The sequence below is a fragment of the Polypterus senegalus genome, chromosome 13, assembly GCF_016835505.1.
Source record: "Polypterus senegalus isolate Bchr_013 chromosome 13, ASM1683550v1, whole genome shotgun sequence".
Lineage (NCBI taxonomy): Eukaryota > Metazoa > Chordata > Cladistia > Polypteriformes > Polypteridae > Polypterus > Polypterus senegalus.
In genome coordinates this window covers 156,909,707-156,926,793 of record NC_053166.1, presented here as the reverse complement: position 1 = coordinate 156,926,793, position 17,087 = coordinate 156,909,707, and the positions used below count along the sequence as shown (strand labels likewise).

The 17,087-nt window shown below is 45.2% G+C and overlaps 1 protein-coding gene across 1 annotated transcript in view; it reads right to left on the bottom strand.

Annotated features, from left to right (window-relative positions):
• The window catches only part of dnah3 (dynein axonemal heavy chain 3), a 302,407-nt gene that overhangs the window by 87,886 nt on the left and 197,434 nt on the right, over positions 1 to 17,087 (bottom strand). Inside the window, exon 30 of the mRNA XM_039775085.1 lies at positions 3,280 to 3,393. Within this exon, the coding sequence (XP_039631019.1) occupies positions 3,280 to 3,393 (114 nt within the window). The remainder of the gene's footprint in view (positions 1 to 3,279; positions 3,394 to 17,087) is intronic.

The following is a 17,087-nucleotide window of genomic DNA, read 5'->3' as shown; positions in this document are numbered from 1 at the left end:
TGTCTGCATTCACCCGCAAGTCATTTACTACTTTAACGAGTGCAGTTTCTGTGCTGTGATTTGTTCTAAAACCCGACTGAAATTTATCAAGAACTACTCCTAGAATACTAGGAACAATTTTAGGATCGCCAATGCGCCTAACCTGCATGTCTTTGGACTGTGGGAGGAAACCTGCGCGGACACGGGGAGAACATGCAAACTTCACACAGGGAGGACCCGGGAAGCGAATCCAGACGGGTCTCCTAACTGTGAGGCAGCGGCGCTACCACTGCTACCACTGTGCCATTCGCTGCCAGAATCTGAACTAGGAAAAGAAAATCTGAGCACATCACCCCAGTCTTAGCGTCACTACACTGGTTACCTGTGCCATTTAGAATTGACTTTAAGATCCTGCTGATGGTTTACCAAGCCTTAAATCATCTGCTCCATCTTATATCTCAGAATGTCTCTCACCTTACACTCCAAATCGTAACCTTAGATCTTCAGATGAGGGTCTGCTTAGAATTCCGAGAGCTAAACTTGAAAGAAGTGGTGAGGCGGACGGCCTTCTGCTGTTAAGCACCTCAAATCTGGAATAGCTGACTGATAGAAAGTCGCCAGGCTAATACAGTGGAGCTCTTTAAAAATACTGCTAAAAACACGTTACTGTAACATGGCTTTCTCAGACCTTCATTTTAGTGTAACTCTGATATTCTGTATATGCATTGAATTATCATTTTTTTCATGGCTTCGTAATCTGTACTAACCCCTACTTTCTCTGCTGTTCTCTTTCCAGTTTTCTGTGGTGGTGACCTGCACCCTCACCCCCTGATCAGGGGACTGTGATGTCCCTACATTGATGGATTGAAGGCCAGAAAGTCCACATGACTGTAATCATCAAGTTCTTCCATGTGAACCCTGAGTACCATGAGGACTGATTGAGGTCATTTATGTGAGGTAGAATGTCTATAATGGGGCTGGGTGGTCTTGTGGCCTGGGGACCCCCTGCAGATTTTTTTTTTCTGCAGCCATCTGGAGTTTTTTCTGCCCTTTCTGGCCATCGGAGCTTACTATTATTCTTTGTTAATTAGTATTACCTAATTTTTTTATTTTTTCTTTCTTTCTTCATCATGTAAAGCACTTTGAGATACACCATTTGTATGAAAATGTCCTCTAGAAAAAATATATTGTTGTTGTTGTTTATGACTACAGACTACAGTTTGTCATATGGTGGATTCCCGTTCACTTTCGTCGCACTTTATTGTGTTGTAGATTTCATTTTAAGTACGTATATTTTTCCATGGTGCAAGTGGTGCCGCTGCTGCCTCCCAGTTAGGAGACCTGTGGGTTCGCTTCCCGGGTCCTCCCTGCGTGGAGTTTGCATGTTCTCTCCGTGTCTGCGTAGGTTTCCTCCCACAGTCCAAAGGCATGCAGATCAGGTACATTGGCGATTCTAGATTGTCCCTGGTGTGTGTGTGTGTGCGTGTGCCCTGCGGTGGGCTGGCACCCTGCCCGGGGTTTGTTTCCTGCCTTGCTCCCTGTGTTGGCTGGGATTGGCTCCAGCAGACCCCCGTGACCCTGTAGTTCGGATATAGCGGGTTGGATAATGGATGGATATTTTTCTGTTTATGCCCATCAGTCTGCACTCAATTACCCGTAATGTTCGCTTCCCGGGTCCTCCCTGCGTGGAGTTTGCATGTTCTCCCCGTGTCTGCGTGGGTTTCCTCCGGGTACTCTGGTTTCCTCCCACAGTCCAAAGACATGCCAGTTAGGTGGATTGGCGATTCTAAATTCTCCGTAGTGTGTGCTTGGTGTGTGAGTGTGGGTGTGTGTGTCCTGTGGTGGGTTGGCGCCCTGCCCGGGATTGGTTCCTGCCTTGCGCCCTGTGATGGCTGGGATTGGCTCCAGCAGACCCCCGTGACCCTGTGTTCGGATTCAACGGGTTGGAAAATGGATGGATGGATGGACAAAGTGAACGCAGGTTTTCAAAAAAGCTCGCAAATTCATTAAGACTCAAAAACCGAAATCTCTCATTCCTAGAAGAACTCAGACCCTGTGGTGTGGCCCACCAAATTGTGTTCAAGTGCTTCCTGTTTGCCCCACAGGTGAAGAAAAATAAAAGTTTATTTGTTTTATATGTGCCTCCGGTGTGAGTCTTTGTCGGGTCAGGCGGCAATATAGCGCATTTCTGTTACACCATTTAAAATTAAATCTACAACAGCATAAAGTGTGAAGAAAGTGATACTTTTGGATACTTTCCAAATTCATTGTGTGTGTGTGTTTTTTTTTTTTTAAAGTAGCCCCCCCCCAAAAAATGCAACCCATGAACACCCATTCTTTTCCCCGCAGATGATGAGAGAGAAAACACTGAGTGGCATGGACCCTTTGCCTGCCAGCCAGCCAGCCAGCTCCGAGCCACAGCAGCTTGCCTCTTTTCGGTATTGGAGCGGAGCAGGATGATCCATTGGTTTGTGCCACCTAAAGCTCAAGTGAGGTTCGATTAAAGGAGGAGGATTTCCAGAAGTTTACAGAGAAAGTTAGGAGAAGTCCAGTTAAGAGGTGAAGATCAGAGATGGCACCAGACAGAATAATGTCTGCTGGATAGAAGTCAAGGTAAGAGAAGAGGAGAGGACCAGGGGATGAAATAAAGGAGGCAAAAGGGGAAGACAAACCGAAAAAATATGAAATAAATAGGAAACATTCTTCCATAAAAAAACTTAAACTGGAGGGCAGTCCCAAAACATAAGGAGTAAAGTGCCAGGGACATTTAAAGGACACAAGTGACAGATGGGATTGGCAGCCAAACACAAAGAATAAAGTTTCAGAGAGCTACATAGAGAGCTATGTGAATTTCCCCTTGGGATTAATAAAGTATCTATCTATCTATCTATCTATCTATCTATCTATCTATTATATAGTGCCTTATGTTATCTATCTATCTATCTATCTATTATATAGTGCCTTATGTTATCTATCTATCTATCTATTATATAGTGCCTTATGTTATCTATCTATCTATCTATCTATCTATTATATAGTGCTTTATGTTATCTATCTATCTATCTATCTAGCTGAGGTATGCTGATAGTTGGGGCTTGTGGAGGATGTTGAAATACTGTTAGTGGAAATCTCCAAGGAGTTGAAGCAGAAACCTGGAAAACCATTGAGGAAGATCTGGATGGGACACGGGGACAGCTGCACTATTAACTAAACAAATGAGCGTCCAATGGATTGAATGGTCTCCACTTGTTTGCTCAAATGTCTTACGTTCTATAGGATGCAAGGAAGAAAGTGACCCACCTCAATGCGGTTGAACTCATCAAAGCAGGCCCACGCTCCGGACTGTGCGAGGCCTTTGAAGAATTTACTCATTGCCTTGTAGTCCAAGCCGTCAGAGCAGTTGAAAACAACGCACTGTGGACGAAAGAAGAACACATAAGAGTCATGACGTGATGTAAAGCATAAAAGACAAAGAGTAAAGTCTGGATTAGCACAAACAGTCCCATCCCATCATGGCACTCAGGGCTCTACCACCTGTGTTCTTAACAGTGTGATGGTGGGCCCAGCAGAGTCCTCAGCTTCAGGAGGTTTGACATGGTGGAGTAATGGAGACGTGCTAGTGGGGTGTGTAGTGGCATTAACACTGTGAGGAGTGACACCAGACTAACACCACAGAGAGCCTCGTGTTCTAAAATAATGGATGACACCCAGGGGGTTCATTAATCCTGAGACTTGAAAGAGATATTGATAGAGGACCGTGACGGAGAGCACTGTGGAAATCCCCCTAAACTGTTAGGTGGCAGCAGGGAGACCTGTTAACAGTTCATGGCTCCCTACTCCCTTGCCAAATTCCCACCTGGGCTCAAGGAAAGTTCCAGCTATCTGTCTGTTACACAGTGCCTGTCATATCCATCTATTATATAGTGCCTTTCATCTATCTATTATATAGTGCCTTTCACAAACATCTACCTATCTATTATATAGTGCCTTTCACACCCATCTATTATATAGTACTTTTTCCATTAGCTATCTATTATATAGAGCCTTTTTTTGTATGTATCTATTATATAGTTTCTTTCACATCTATCTATCTATCTATCTATCTATCTATCATATAGGGCCTTTCTCACTATCTATTATTTAGTGCCTTTCATATCTATCTATACAGTATATCTATTATATAGTACTTTTTCCACTAACTATCTATTATATAGAGCTTATCTTCTTACATATCTACTATATAGTGTCTTTCACATCTGTCTATATGTCAATGATAGACAGGGTGATGGATGGCGTGTCTGTCGCTGTAACAGAAGGTTAAGACCCAGGACTGCAGGGACCCTGAACTATTAAAATAAAAGTGGGCAGTACTTTCTGAAGCCCCTGTACATTCATATCCACAAGGGGATCATTTAGCAGTGTCATGTCTCCCCCAGGACTCCTCCCCTGGCTGGGGTCTCTTGTTCACTTTTGACTCTTTGATTTATGTCATTTATGCAGAGGTGGGTAGAGTACCCAAAACTTGTACTTAAGTAAAGTCTGCACAGTTAATCAGCAGCTCTAGTCAGGGTGTCCTAAACTGAAGTCGTGAGTCTTCAGCCAGGATTTGAAAGCTGAGACCGAAGGGGCACCTCTTCTAGTAGCAGGCAGACCAGTCCACATGATGAGTATGAGGTCATTTTGATTCCTGATCCTTCAGTAGCCCTGTATGCAGAGGTGGGTAGAGTATCCAAAAATTGTACTCAAGTAAGAGTAACGTTACTTCAAAATAATATTACTCAAGTAGAAGTAAAAAGTAGTCATCCAAAAAATGACTCAAGTAAGAGTAACAAAGTATTTGGTGAAAAGACTACTCAAGTACTGAGTAACTGTTTGAACATAATAAATTATTTATTTTTAGACATGTTGTAATAAGACAGACAAAAATATAAAATAATGTGCAAATTCTGCTATTTCCAAATAATAAAATAAAAAAATGAGTAAAAATAAATGACATCTTTATAAAATAAAGATGCACAAATAACACAAAGTTCCAAATCTCAGTTTTTCACAAAGCTTTTGAAGCCGATGCCTACAGTAGTTAACGTGTATGTTTGACGAGTGCAGACTACTTACAGTGACGAGATGTCCTGTACACTGACAGTATAATGCTGCAGATTCACTTGCCCTCCAAATAGCACAGCTGATAGAAAATAACATTAGAAGAAGACAGCTTGTGCACGAACAAGAAGTCTCACTTTTTTGCCACGTCTGACTGGAGAAAAAGTCATGCAGTAAATCCACTGGCGGCTTCTCTCTGGCAAAAATATAGCGTATCTACTGTGTAAATGGAGTCGAGTGTTGCCAAATGTAGCGGAGTAAGAGTAGCGCTTCTTCTTCACAAATGTACTCAAGTAAAAGTAAAAAGTATGGTGCAGTAAAACTACTCTTAGAAGTACAATTTTTTTTTAAAAGTTACTCAAGTAAATGTAACAGAGCATTATTCTTTTGCTTGTATGTGTTATGGTCCTTGTGCACCTGCCAGTTGCCACCAGGGACTAACCTCCACTCCAGTCTTTAAATCCAGAGGGTCTCCCACAGTTCCTGGTGGTTCATTTGGAATTCCTCGAGTGTTTCTTAGTTTAGTTTTGTGCTTTTGGGATTCATTTGGATTTCTGACCACTTTGCTCCGTGTTTCGATTTCGCCATTGGATTGAGTATTGAGACTTGTTCCCCTTGCTGGCAACACTTTTCTGCCTTATGTGCTTCATGGAGCTTCATGTATTTCCAGCGTTTTTTGTGAAATAAACCTTTTTTATTTTATGAAGATTCGGTGCTTGCCCTTTTTATTACTTGCCGGGGTTTGATGGTGTATCCCCCTCTAGTGGGCATTCTTGGAAGCACTTTGGGACGCCAAGTGTTCGAAACTGCACAAGTGAACTGACCTTGGCAGCATCTCGGATGTGCACAAACACGAGGCGTATTTCACGTTCTTGATAACGTCGCCATTTGATTTTCTGAAACTTTTCATTTTAGTTGTGCTCATCTCTTAGGGGTCTTTGTGTTTTTGACACCACATGAAGTGCAGTGTTAACTGCTACCAGGCTGGACTGGACTCGTGACCAATGACTGGCTGTGACAATGCGGGTCCTGCTCCATGCTGCCATCTCTCCTTTGGGAGCCTCTTGAACCCGACACCGTCAGTAATGTAACCGGATGAGCTGGACAACGAGGACACCAGTCGAAGCACTGGGAAGGTGCAAAGTGCAAACAGTCAAAACCATAACAGTGTCCAAAACAATAGTGCAGTGCTCACAACGTCAATAAATAAATTATCCATTAAAAACAGGGTGAAAATATGGAGGTTAAAATCCAAATAAATAACTCCACTAAAACACTGCCTGCAAGCAGTCCCTTCTTTTAACTGGCGGCTCCCCTGCTTCTCCCATCCGGACCCTGCAACAGGGGAGTCGCCCTACCCGTGGGTGCAGCTGACTTGCCTTCCGCCCCCCTGGCTCCGTATGGCTAATTTGCCGGACCGAGACTCGGGTTCCCCAACCACCAGGGTGCTCACGTTGGGACTCTCCCTCCTCCTCGACTCCTGCGGCGAGCCGTCCTCGATCCTGGTCACTCCTGCTCCCCTGAAAAACTCAACCAGAGTGACCCAATCCATCCGCTCCCCGAGTGCCGGCCAAACCTCCCAGCTGCCTGCTCTTCCCGCTCTCTCGTGCCCGCACTGGCTCTCAGCCTCCTCTTCTTCCTCCTCTTCTTCCCCACTCTCTCTCTCTTCTGATCTTTGTTTTCCCTTTTGCACTCGCGCTCCTGCTATTTAAATTGGGGACAGGCGCAGCGATTAGCAGCTCCCGGCATCAATTACAGACACGGGCCAACCCACCCTTGTGCACTTCAGCGCGGTAACAACCATGCCCGTATCGCGCCCGGGAACCGCTCCCGTCACACTACCACGCCTCCTGTTTAAGCCGCGATTATTTATTTAAAAACTGGCGTTTCCTTCTGAGCCGCAGACCCGCTATATCACACTGGCAACTTTGACGCCAGTTCTCAGTCCCGTCTCAGCCTGCTCCATTTTCACTGGTGCAGCATCCCTTTAACTTCTGGCAACTGAGTTTAGAAAAATGGCGTTGTGTATTAATGGAACCCCGGGTGGTGGGCGAGGCAACTCACTGTAATCGGCGCACGCTGCCAACCTCCTCCACCTCCTTTTCGGTCACAAGTGAGTGGTCCTTTCATGGAGGCCAGGGAGCATGATAGGGGTGGTCATAGAAATGGTGGCATGGATCGTGGACTATCTTACAGACCGACCTCAGTATGTGCGTCTTGGGAACTGCAGGTCTGACATTGTGGTCAGCAGCACAGGAGCGCCGCAGGGGATTGGACTTTCTCTGGTCCTGTTCAGCCAACATACATCAGACTTCCAATACGAATCAGAGTCCTGCCACGTGCAGAAGTCCGCCGACGACACTGCTATGGTGGGCTGCATCAGGAATGGGCAGGAGGAGGAGTAAAGGAAACTAATCAAGGACTTTGTTAAATGGTGCGACTCAAACCACCTACAACTGAACACCAGCAAAACCAAGGAGCTGGTGGTGGATTTTAGGAGGCTCAGGCCCCTCCTGGACCCCGTGATCATCAGAGGTGACTGTGCAGAGGGTGCAGACCTATAAATACCTGGGAGTGCAGCTGGATGATAAATTGGACTGGACTGCCAATACTGATGCTCTGTGTAAGAGAGGACAGAGCCGACTATACTTCATTAGAAGGCTGACGTCCTTCAACATCTGCAATAAGATGCTGCAGATGTTCTTCCAGACGGTTGTGGCGAGCGCCCTCTTCTACGTGGTGGTGTGCTGGAGAGGCAGCATAAAGAAGAGGGACGCCTTACGCCTGGACAAACTGGTGAGGAAGGCAGGCTCTATTGTGGGCACGGAGCTGGACAGTTTGACATCCGTGGCAGAGCGACGGGCGCTGAGCAGACGACTGCCAATCATGGAGAATCCACTGAACAGGATCATCTCCAGACAGAGGAGCAGCTTCAGTGACAGACTGAGGAGACCCCACATTATGCGACTCTTCAGTTCTACTTGGGGTGGGGGGGGGACATTAACATTATACAAAATTATTGTCTGTTATACCTGCATTGTTATCACTCTTTAATTTTAATATTGTTATTATCAGTATGCTGCTGCTGGATTAAGTGAATTTCCCCTTGGGATTAATAAAGTATCTATCTATCTATCTAGACGATACGGGTTGGTTGGCATCCCGGTTTTGATGAATGAGGTCTTTCTTGGCCAGGAGGCCCCGATAATAAAGGGGTGTGAGAGAGACGCAGCGAGAACAAAATGGAGTAAAGCAGCCGAGCGACTTCTGGATGGGCACAAAATGGCAACCAAGCTTTTCGATGGACCATGTGATTCCTCCAACACAACAGGTGGAAGCAACTTTCTGGTGGGTCTTCCGTGTGCCCACCCCCTCCTAGGGCGGAATGGGAGTTGTAGCTCCAATGGGCAGCCCAGGCTGGGTGGCATGGACTGGTGGGAGAAGGTGTCCCCAGTTTAGGAAGCACCTAATGATGGACGGCACCGGACGTACTCTCAGGTCCGGTATAAAGAAGACTGCTCTGCTTCACCCGGAGGAGCGGGTCTCGGGTGCAATGGAAGAACAAAGAGGAGTGAAGGGGAAATGTCTGAAGAGAAAGTTTCTTGTAACACGTAGTGGAGAAGAAAGACGCCTTGTAAAGTTAATAGAAAAACCTAAATTGTGCCTGGAGTTTGGGGTGCTGCTGCGCCCCCTACTGGCCACTGAGCGTTTCTTAAATTTTCTGGATTCTTCATTTTTTTGGAGTAGCACCAAGTCAAGTATTTACTTACAAAAACATGGGAGAAAAGCGAAAATTCTGCTCATTTTACTGTTTTTAATTGAATTCAAGCCAAAGAGGATTTCAGAATGACAGCTTCGGGTCGCCACTGTGCTGCGACGCTTTAGCTCTTCCTACAGGCAGCTATGGGCTGTTGTGGCAGCCCATGATCTCAGAGGCTCGATGTCTGCATGCTCAGTCCATAACTGCGACGCTCGCGGCCTTTTTTTAATTTATTTTTCCAGTTTTATCATTTAGAGCTTTCCGTTAATATGATTTTCACGGCTCAGAGCCCATTTGCAATCCCACACAGGGGATGGGGACCCAAAGGTGCTTTGTGACCTTCAACAACTCCATCTGCTGACATCTTCTTCTTGCCATCCGTATTTATGGCATTTAAGCAACAAGAGGCATTTCTGTTCCTTTAAAACGAGCCAACATGTAAGTTAATCCTCCCCAATTATTTGCCGCACAGCACTTATTAGTCAGAAACTCTTCTGCTAGCAGGCGTCCATCAGAACGAGTCATCAGCAGACTGGCTTCTGCTTTCTTGGTCTTTTTTAAATGAACTCTCCTTGAAAGGCTTGATTCCACTCCAAAGCCATTTTTCCACCCCACTGCTATCTTTAATATTAATTTCATGACATTCTTTAAAACAGACTTAATCCAATTCAAAAGTCCCAAAGCACTAAAGCGTTCCAAGAACACACTAGAGGGGGAAATCCAGTGAAAAACCCTGGCCAGATACAAAGAGGGCGACATAGAATCTTTATAAAATAACTAGCTGTGTAAGCCAGTGCTGTAAAAAGCCTGGGCTCCTAGAAACTACTGAAATCATCACTGAAATGCAGAGTCGTCGTTTTTCGTTTTGCGGACATGCTCGGCCCTCCTTGTCTATCAGCAGCTAAGCGAGTTTCTCTCTCCTTGGAGGTTTCGTTTTGCCGATGTGCTCGCCTCGCTTGTGTATTAGTGGCTAAGCGAGTTTCTCTTTCGTTGGCGGTTTCACTTTGGTGATGCCGCCGCTTTCTTTCAGCTTCATGCTGCAGCCTCGTATTTCTTCCGACAGGAGTTACAGAGTGTGGCATCTTGTAATTATGCCCACAATGTCCAATTTCTTTATGAACTTGTTACATAATGAGAGTAGCAATATGTGAATTCTCCCGAATGATTGCAGGGTGTTTTGCCTCTTCTGGCATAGCATGGAGTTTGCGTGTCCTCCCCGTGTCTGTGTGGGTTTCCTCCGAGTACTCCGGTTTCCTCCCACAGTCCAAAATATGCAGGTTAGGTGGATTGGCGATTCTAAATTATCCCTAGTGTGTGGGTGTGTGTGTGCGTGCCCTGCGCTGGGCTGGCACCCTGCCCGGGGTTTGTTTCCTGCCTTGCATCCTGTGTTGGCTGGGACTGGCTCCAGCAGACCCCCGTGACCCCTGTAGTTAATATATAGGGGGTTGGATAATGGATGGATGGATGGATGGCATAGCAGATTTGCTGAGTCTTCCTCCAACTCTCAAAATTCCTTGTTGCAGGACTGGGTCCAGTTTGTTGATTTTACGACCTTTCTTTACAAGGTAATTTTTGTGTAAGGCTTTGTTATGGCGTATAAAATCTACAAATATTTCTCTATATTTTTATTTTTTTAGTTTGCTCAATCCCAACAAGATGAATTCAGATGTAGGAGGCATTATAATAAAAAGGCATATCCTCTTCCCTTACACTTTACTTTTATAACAGTTGTTCACAGCATAGTGCTAAGTTGGTATTACAGCCTGGGAAAGGAAGACTGAGCCAATGCCTCAGGATATTGGTTACTTTATGGATGGACATCTGGGACAACAATTTGGTTTACAGCTCGGGAAAGGTGGACATGAGGCAATATCAAAAAACTTTATTATCTGGGAAAAGATAATTAGATTAAAGAGTCTGAGCAAAATTCATCCATCATATTGACAGCCAGCCAATCAGGTGCATGCAACATTCATGTGTGGTGAAACCACGGCAAGAAACCTTATAATTGGACGAAGACGTCACTGGTCGTCAGAAAAGCATCATGAACATCGATTGCTAAATCAAACACCGCCCTGGGACATTCATCCTCGTCATCTTTAATTTTTTCGTAAGCTTTTCCTAAAGACTATACAGGTAACATTCCATTACAACGAAATTTTCATCACAACGAAGTATTTTTATGGTCCCGACAGTTTCCCCATATGATGCGAGTCTATCGAAATCTCCATCCATCCATCGTTTATGCAACCCACTGTATGCTAACTACAGGGTCACGGGGGTCTGCTGGAGCCAATCCCAGTCAACACAGGGCTCATGGCAGGAAACAAACCCCAGGCAGGGCACCAGCCCACCACAGGGCACACACACACCAAGCACACATCAGGGACAATTTAGGATCGCCAATGCACCTAACCTGCATGTCTCTGGACTGTGGGAGGAAACCCATGCAGACACGGAGAGAACATGCAAACTCCACGCAGGGAGGACCTGGAAAGCGAAACCCCTGGTCTCCTAACTGCGAGGCAGCAACGCTACCCACTGCGCCACCGTGCCGCCCCTATAGAAATCTCATTACTACGAAGTACATTCAACAGGTACTTTCATTCCAACGAAGTGACCTTGAAATGCCTGAATGAATCCTCCACAGAGCAGTTAGTTCTGCGGTCGCAGCTCAGTTGTGCACAACGATCCCTAAACAGAAACGCTGTCAGTTTTGTTCTTTCTTCGAGCTTTCCTCGTACTGTTTTTTTTTTTTGCCTTTTTTGGTGGTTTTCAGTGATATCTTTTGCTTATACATTTGAAAAACACCCATTGGAATTTAACTCATTGTCACCCTCCTATAGAAACGGCAGACACGAAAAAACGATAACAGTTCATATTAGAGAGAAAAAAAAAAGCTCTCGATTGTGGCAAAAAGAAAAAAAGATATTGTCAGTGAATTCTCAATTTCGCCAACTTTCTTGAAAGACCGAGCAAAAAAAGAAGAAAAATCTCGGGTTGCAAACGTATGTGAACTGATGCATTTGAAGACGTTGAAAAAGCCGTTTTTTGTGGTTCAGTGACGCTCGTTCAAGAAACATTCCTATTAATGCAACACTCATTGAAGAAAATGTGAGGTCTGTAAACTCTGTTGGGACCTCCTTGAAACTGGACAACACGCCGAAGAGCGTCCTGAAGTGCGATCTCCGCGTCTATGGAAGACTGTTTATCTCACAGCTCTGCTGCATCTCTCCGCCAAAGCAAACTCGATGGGTGATGTAAGGGACATTGTAAATGCAGGGAACAGGATTACTTGGTCACTGATCTGGCCACGACCCTGCCTGACTGCTGTGTCTGTGTATAGCAGAGTGGCAGATGCCACTACAATAAATAAGTGTGCCATTCCTGTTTCAAGCTGAATAAAGCTGGTTTAAGTAGCTCTCACCAACTACCAAGGGCATTCAAAATGAACCAACCGGCGCTGTGGAAGACCCTGTGGAGTAACAGGGCAGGGGGCAGTTCCTGGCAGTGGTTGGCACATAGCCCCGTCTCTTGGGGGACCACCCATAAAACACATGGAACATAAGAAAGGCATAGAAAGGAAAGAAGATGTGACATTGACCTCAACCTTAGCAACAGCAGCAAAGCAGGAAACAGTCCTGGATGGGGCGCAAGTCCATCAGCGGGCCCACCAACGCACATCCGCACAGAGTCGCCCGCCAATTGACCCAAACTGTAATGGAGTAACAGAAGGAAGAACCACAAAGACGCAGAATGGACATTGAAACGCAGATCACATCCAGGCCAGCACTTGACACAGAGATGCTGGATCTGTGAGGTAGCAGAGCTAACCACTGTGCCACCATGTTGTCTAATTCTTGTCTAATGGTCTTAGACAAACGCAAACAATCGGAGGGATGCATATGGAGGTATTCATCTTGATTTTCAGAAGGCCTTTGATAAGACACCACGTGAGAGGTTCAGGGTTCAGGGGTTCAGGGTGTGGTGTGTAGGTGGTCTAAACATGGGAACCAAAAGGTTATGAACTCATTAACTCCCCGCGGTCATTCAATTGCGCCCACGGAGACTGAGGCGGCTCTCTGGATTATTTAGAAACTGGCCATTGTTTTGATGCCACGGACCCGCTACACCCCAGAACCATAATGTGTAAAGAGCCACGCGTCTACGGTCCCGATTGTGACATCGAGCTGTGGGTTGGTGCTGCATCAGTGCAGCAGTGGAGACTCAACTTGCCTTCCTTACCGTATTTATCTTGTTGTTTTTGGTATTTGTATGTTTCTATTACACGTAACACAGAAAAACGGGCGTTTTTGGCTCGTTTTTCTGGCGGTAAACACAACACTAAGGAGGTTAAAGGAAATGGTGATGTGCCACAGTGGGAAACACTTGACTGGCTTTATGGAGCATCAAATCTGACATAAAAAAACTATTCCATTCACGAGGTAAAACATCAACTTTTTTGGAATTGGGGGCATACTGTGACCATCTGGGTATTTCGGTACTTCAGCTTCCCTACCAGCTGTACCATCATGGCGTCCCATTTACATGACATGTCAAAAAAGAAGACAGCACCAGTTCTTGTTTCTAAGGTCCAGTTGTCGCATCCTGAATAACACAACGGCCCAATGTAGGCAGTTGGCAACAACAGAGGCCACAAGGGGCACGAAGAAGGCGAAAAATGGAAAGTGATTACCCGACTCCCGAGTTCACAAAAATCGTCGTCGAGGCCGGCAGCGTACAATTCTGGCAAGGAAGGTGGCTTAGAAAAGGAACTGACATGCTGGAGCGCAATTAGTGGAGCACAAAGTGACAGCAGAAAGACATGCCAGCTGATGTCTCACTAGCGGTGGCACCTGTGCTGAGGCTGGCATAGAACTCAAAGGGACACATGCTGACGGTGGCAGCCGACTCTGGACTGCTGTAATATTTGTATGGCAAAAAAAAGAAAAAAAAAGTCTGGTACAGTTATAATCATTTGGACTGAAAGCAAATAAGCCTCATGGATGGAACATCAGAATGTTGGAAGGTTTGTGGGAAAAACACGACATTCAGGCCTGGAAGGTCCAAAACAGTGACGTGCGGTGAGGTTCATGGCTGGCGACTCCTTCAGAATCAGATTTACAAATATATGAACCCCAAAGAGCGGCTTATTGACTGTTCAACTGGCACACTGACTACTGGTTATGTTTCATATCTCATCCGTTAAGGCACATATTTGGCTAAGAAAGAACGGCGAGAGCGCATTTGCTCCTCACCCTCCATGTGCCGTTGCAATTCCACAATTCAAACTCATTCAATACAAATGAAAGCATAGATTGGTGTCTAAAAAAACGGATTTCAATATTGACCTTAATTGAAATATTTAGTTTTTTTTGAATTTTTTTTATTCTGATGATTTAATCAATTTTAATACAGACCATTAAACAAAAGAATAACAAGAAAAACAAAAGAATATTTTATTTAAGGACAAAATTTAGTTTTTAAATATTGGATTGTTTTTTTCTTAGTCTGGTCCCATTTTTTTTTATAACATTGAAAACCGTTTCTGGTCTTAACCTCTATTTGTAATTGAAGACCATGTGCTAATCCTTCTCCATGAAAATCTCTGTCACATAAGATTTTTAAGTTTTAAAAATCTTAATCTTCCATTTTGGCAGTCAGTCGGAACAAAAAATAAAAATAAAAATAGACGGACCGCTTCAGAGCACTTGACTTTCTGATCTCGCTGACTTATCGGCGCCTCTGCGTAGAAGAACAGCAGCAACGAGCACCTGTTTGGCTCACATGCGCCCCCTTCAGGGCAGCACGGTACTGTCTGCCTCACCTTGTGCCTTTTCACTGCGGTTTTATGTTCGATCAGCAAGACTAAATATGTCACACACATTCATTAAAGATATTAGCCTGACTGTGGAAAATCAGGGTGTGTAATAAACGTGTCTGCAAACCTTATATTAGCGACATACTGAGAGACAGCGACGGGCACACGCCAATCACAGGCATCAACCCCGTGTGTGAGGGAGAGCGCAGTCCGAAGGGAGGTGAGACTCATCAGTGGCGCACCTCGTGTTTCTCCCGTGTATTTGAACAGAGAGGAGGTTAGGTTAGCAAAAACACAGAGCAGCAGTGCGACTCCATTCCCGTATTTTTCGATGATGGCTTCTCCATCCTTTTATTTTCCGTGAAGTAGTTCTCTCGTTCTCTAACTAAGCAGACGTAAGGTTAAACCTCGAGTCGGGCGGGTGAGTGAGGAGGGTCCCGCCCCCTCGTCCCACAGTGCCTCTCTTGAATTCGTGGTTTCAGCAGCAGTGCGACTCCATTCCCGTGTTTTTCGACTTGCCTTTCAACGCCGGCTTTTCTATCCTTTTATTTTCTGTGAAGTTGTTCTCTCGTTCGCTAGCTAAGCAGAGGTGAGGTTACACCCCGAGTCTGGCGGGTGAGTGAGGAGGGCCCCGCCCCTTCGTCCCACAGTGTCTCTCTTGAATTCGTGCAAATAAATCAGCAACCGCAACCGAACTAAGATACTTAGCGCAAATAGAGAAGTCGCAAAATCAACTGGAATGTTCAAGCAAATTGTAGAAAAAACACCCGATCTAAATCCGTTAAGTAGTTCTCTCCTGAAAAGTGGACAGACAGACAGACAGACAGACAGACGTTGGATTTTATATATAGAGAGATGTCACCATTACTTTTATGTTTAATTACAGTAGTCGCCAGTTCATTCACCCCATCGTTAGGGTAGCTCCCACGTTTCCAGAGGAGTGCCCTCAAAGGTCAGGAGCTATGATGGGTTTAAAGGTCATTGGGAAGGTTCACTTCCTTATTCGAGTTGGCAGATTCCAAAACACGTGTTTGTCGATCGCCGTTTTTGCTCGTGCTATAATTTCTGACTTCGAAGTTTGTCTTGAACGTTGGCATCAGCAGCAGTGCGACTCCATTCCCGTGTTTCTCGACTTGCCTTTCGACGACAGGTTTTCCATCCTTTTATTTTCTGTGAAGTTGTTCTCTCGTTCGCTAGCTAAGCAGAGGTGAGGTTACACCCCGAGTCTGGCTGGGGAGTGAGGAGGGCCCCGCCCCCTTGGCCCACAGTGTCTCTCGTGAATTCGTGCAAATAAATCGGTAACCGCAACCGAACTAAGATACGAATAAGCGCGAATAGAGAAGTCGCAAAATCAACTGGAATGTTCAAGCAAATTGTAGAAAAAACACCCGATCTAAATTCGTTAAGTAGTTCTCTCGTGAAAAGTGGACAGACAGACAGACAGACGTTGGATTTTATATAGAGAGAGATGGATTTTTAACCTCCACTTATTGCACCTGCTTTTATGGATTATTTCTTTATTAACCTTGACGCACTGCACTATGGACACCATTTTGGTTTTGTTAGGTTTTTGTTTTTAATAAAAGCACTTGGACACTTTGACGCCATCCCCTTGCTACAAGTGTGATTTGCCCCCATCTGCCAGCTCATCTGGTTACATTACCGACGGTGTTGGGTTCAAGAGGCCCCCAAAACAAGAAGAGGGAGCACTGGAGTGGGACCCGCACCGTCACAGTCGCTTCCCCAGTTCTTTTATGATTTATGATTAATTGGGCTATCTGTCATTTTACTTGAGCTCTGCGCTTGTCACACAGACACGCCGTCACAAGAACGCACAGCCAGTCACAAAACAGAACGGCTCGCTTTATCCCAACAGAGACACTTAAAAATAATAAATCGTTAAATTGGAGCAAAAACACCTCCAGAAATGCACGGCAACGCCTGACGCTGATCCACAGAAACAGATCAGGAAGGAGCTTACAAATCATCGCTAACTCGGTCTGCTAGGAATAAAACAAACTTAGAGCTCAGCAAGAAAGAGAAATCAGGAAGGCTAACAGTACTGGAGATCTTTTCAGGGTTTTATTTTTCTGTAGGGAATGTGAGTGAGGAGTACATCAGGTAAGCTGATTTGTGTTTTATTTCCATGAAAATGAAGTTTCGGGTTTTAAAATGTCTTTGTTTATCGTGGCACAGGAGAACTGACACGTGCTGAAAGTTCACGTGACATACACGTAAGAATTTACCCGCCCTCTGTACGTGTGGCATTACTAAGACGACTCATGTCACGACTCGGGTCAGTCCTCGAGTTCTTAAGGCCAGCTTTATGGTGTCCTCTGTCACCTCCTCAGTCTGTCACCAAGGACAAGAAAAGTGCCACTGCTGTGGAAAATAATCCTGAATTGTTCCTGTCCCAAGGAAGGTAGG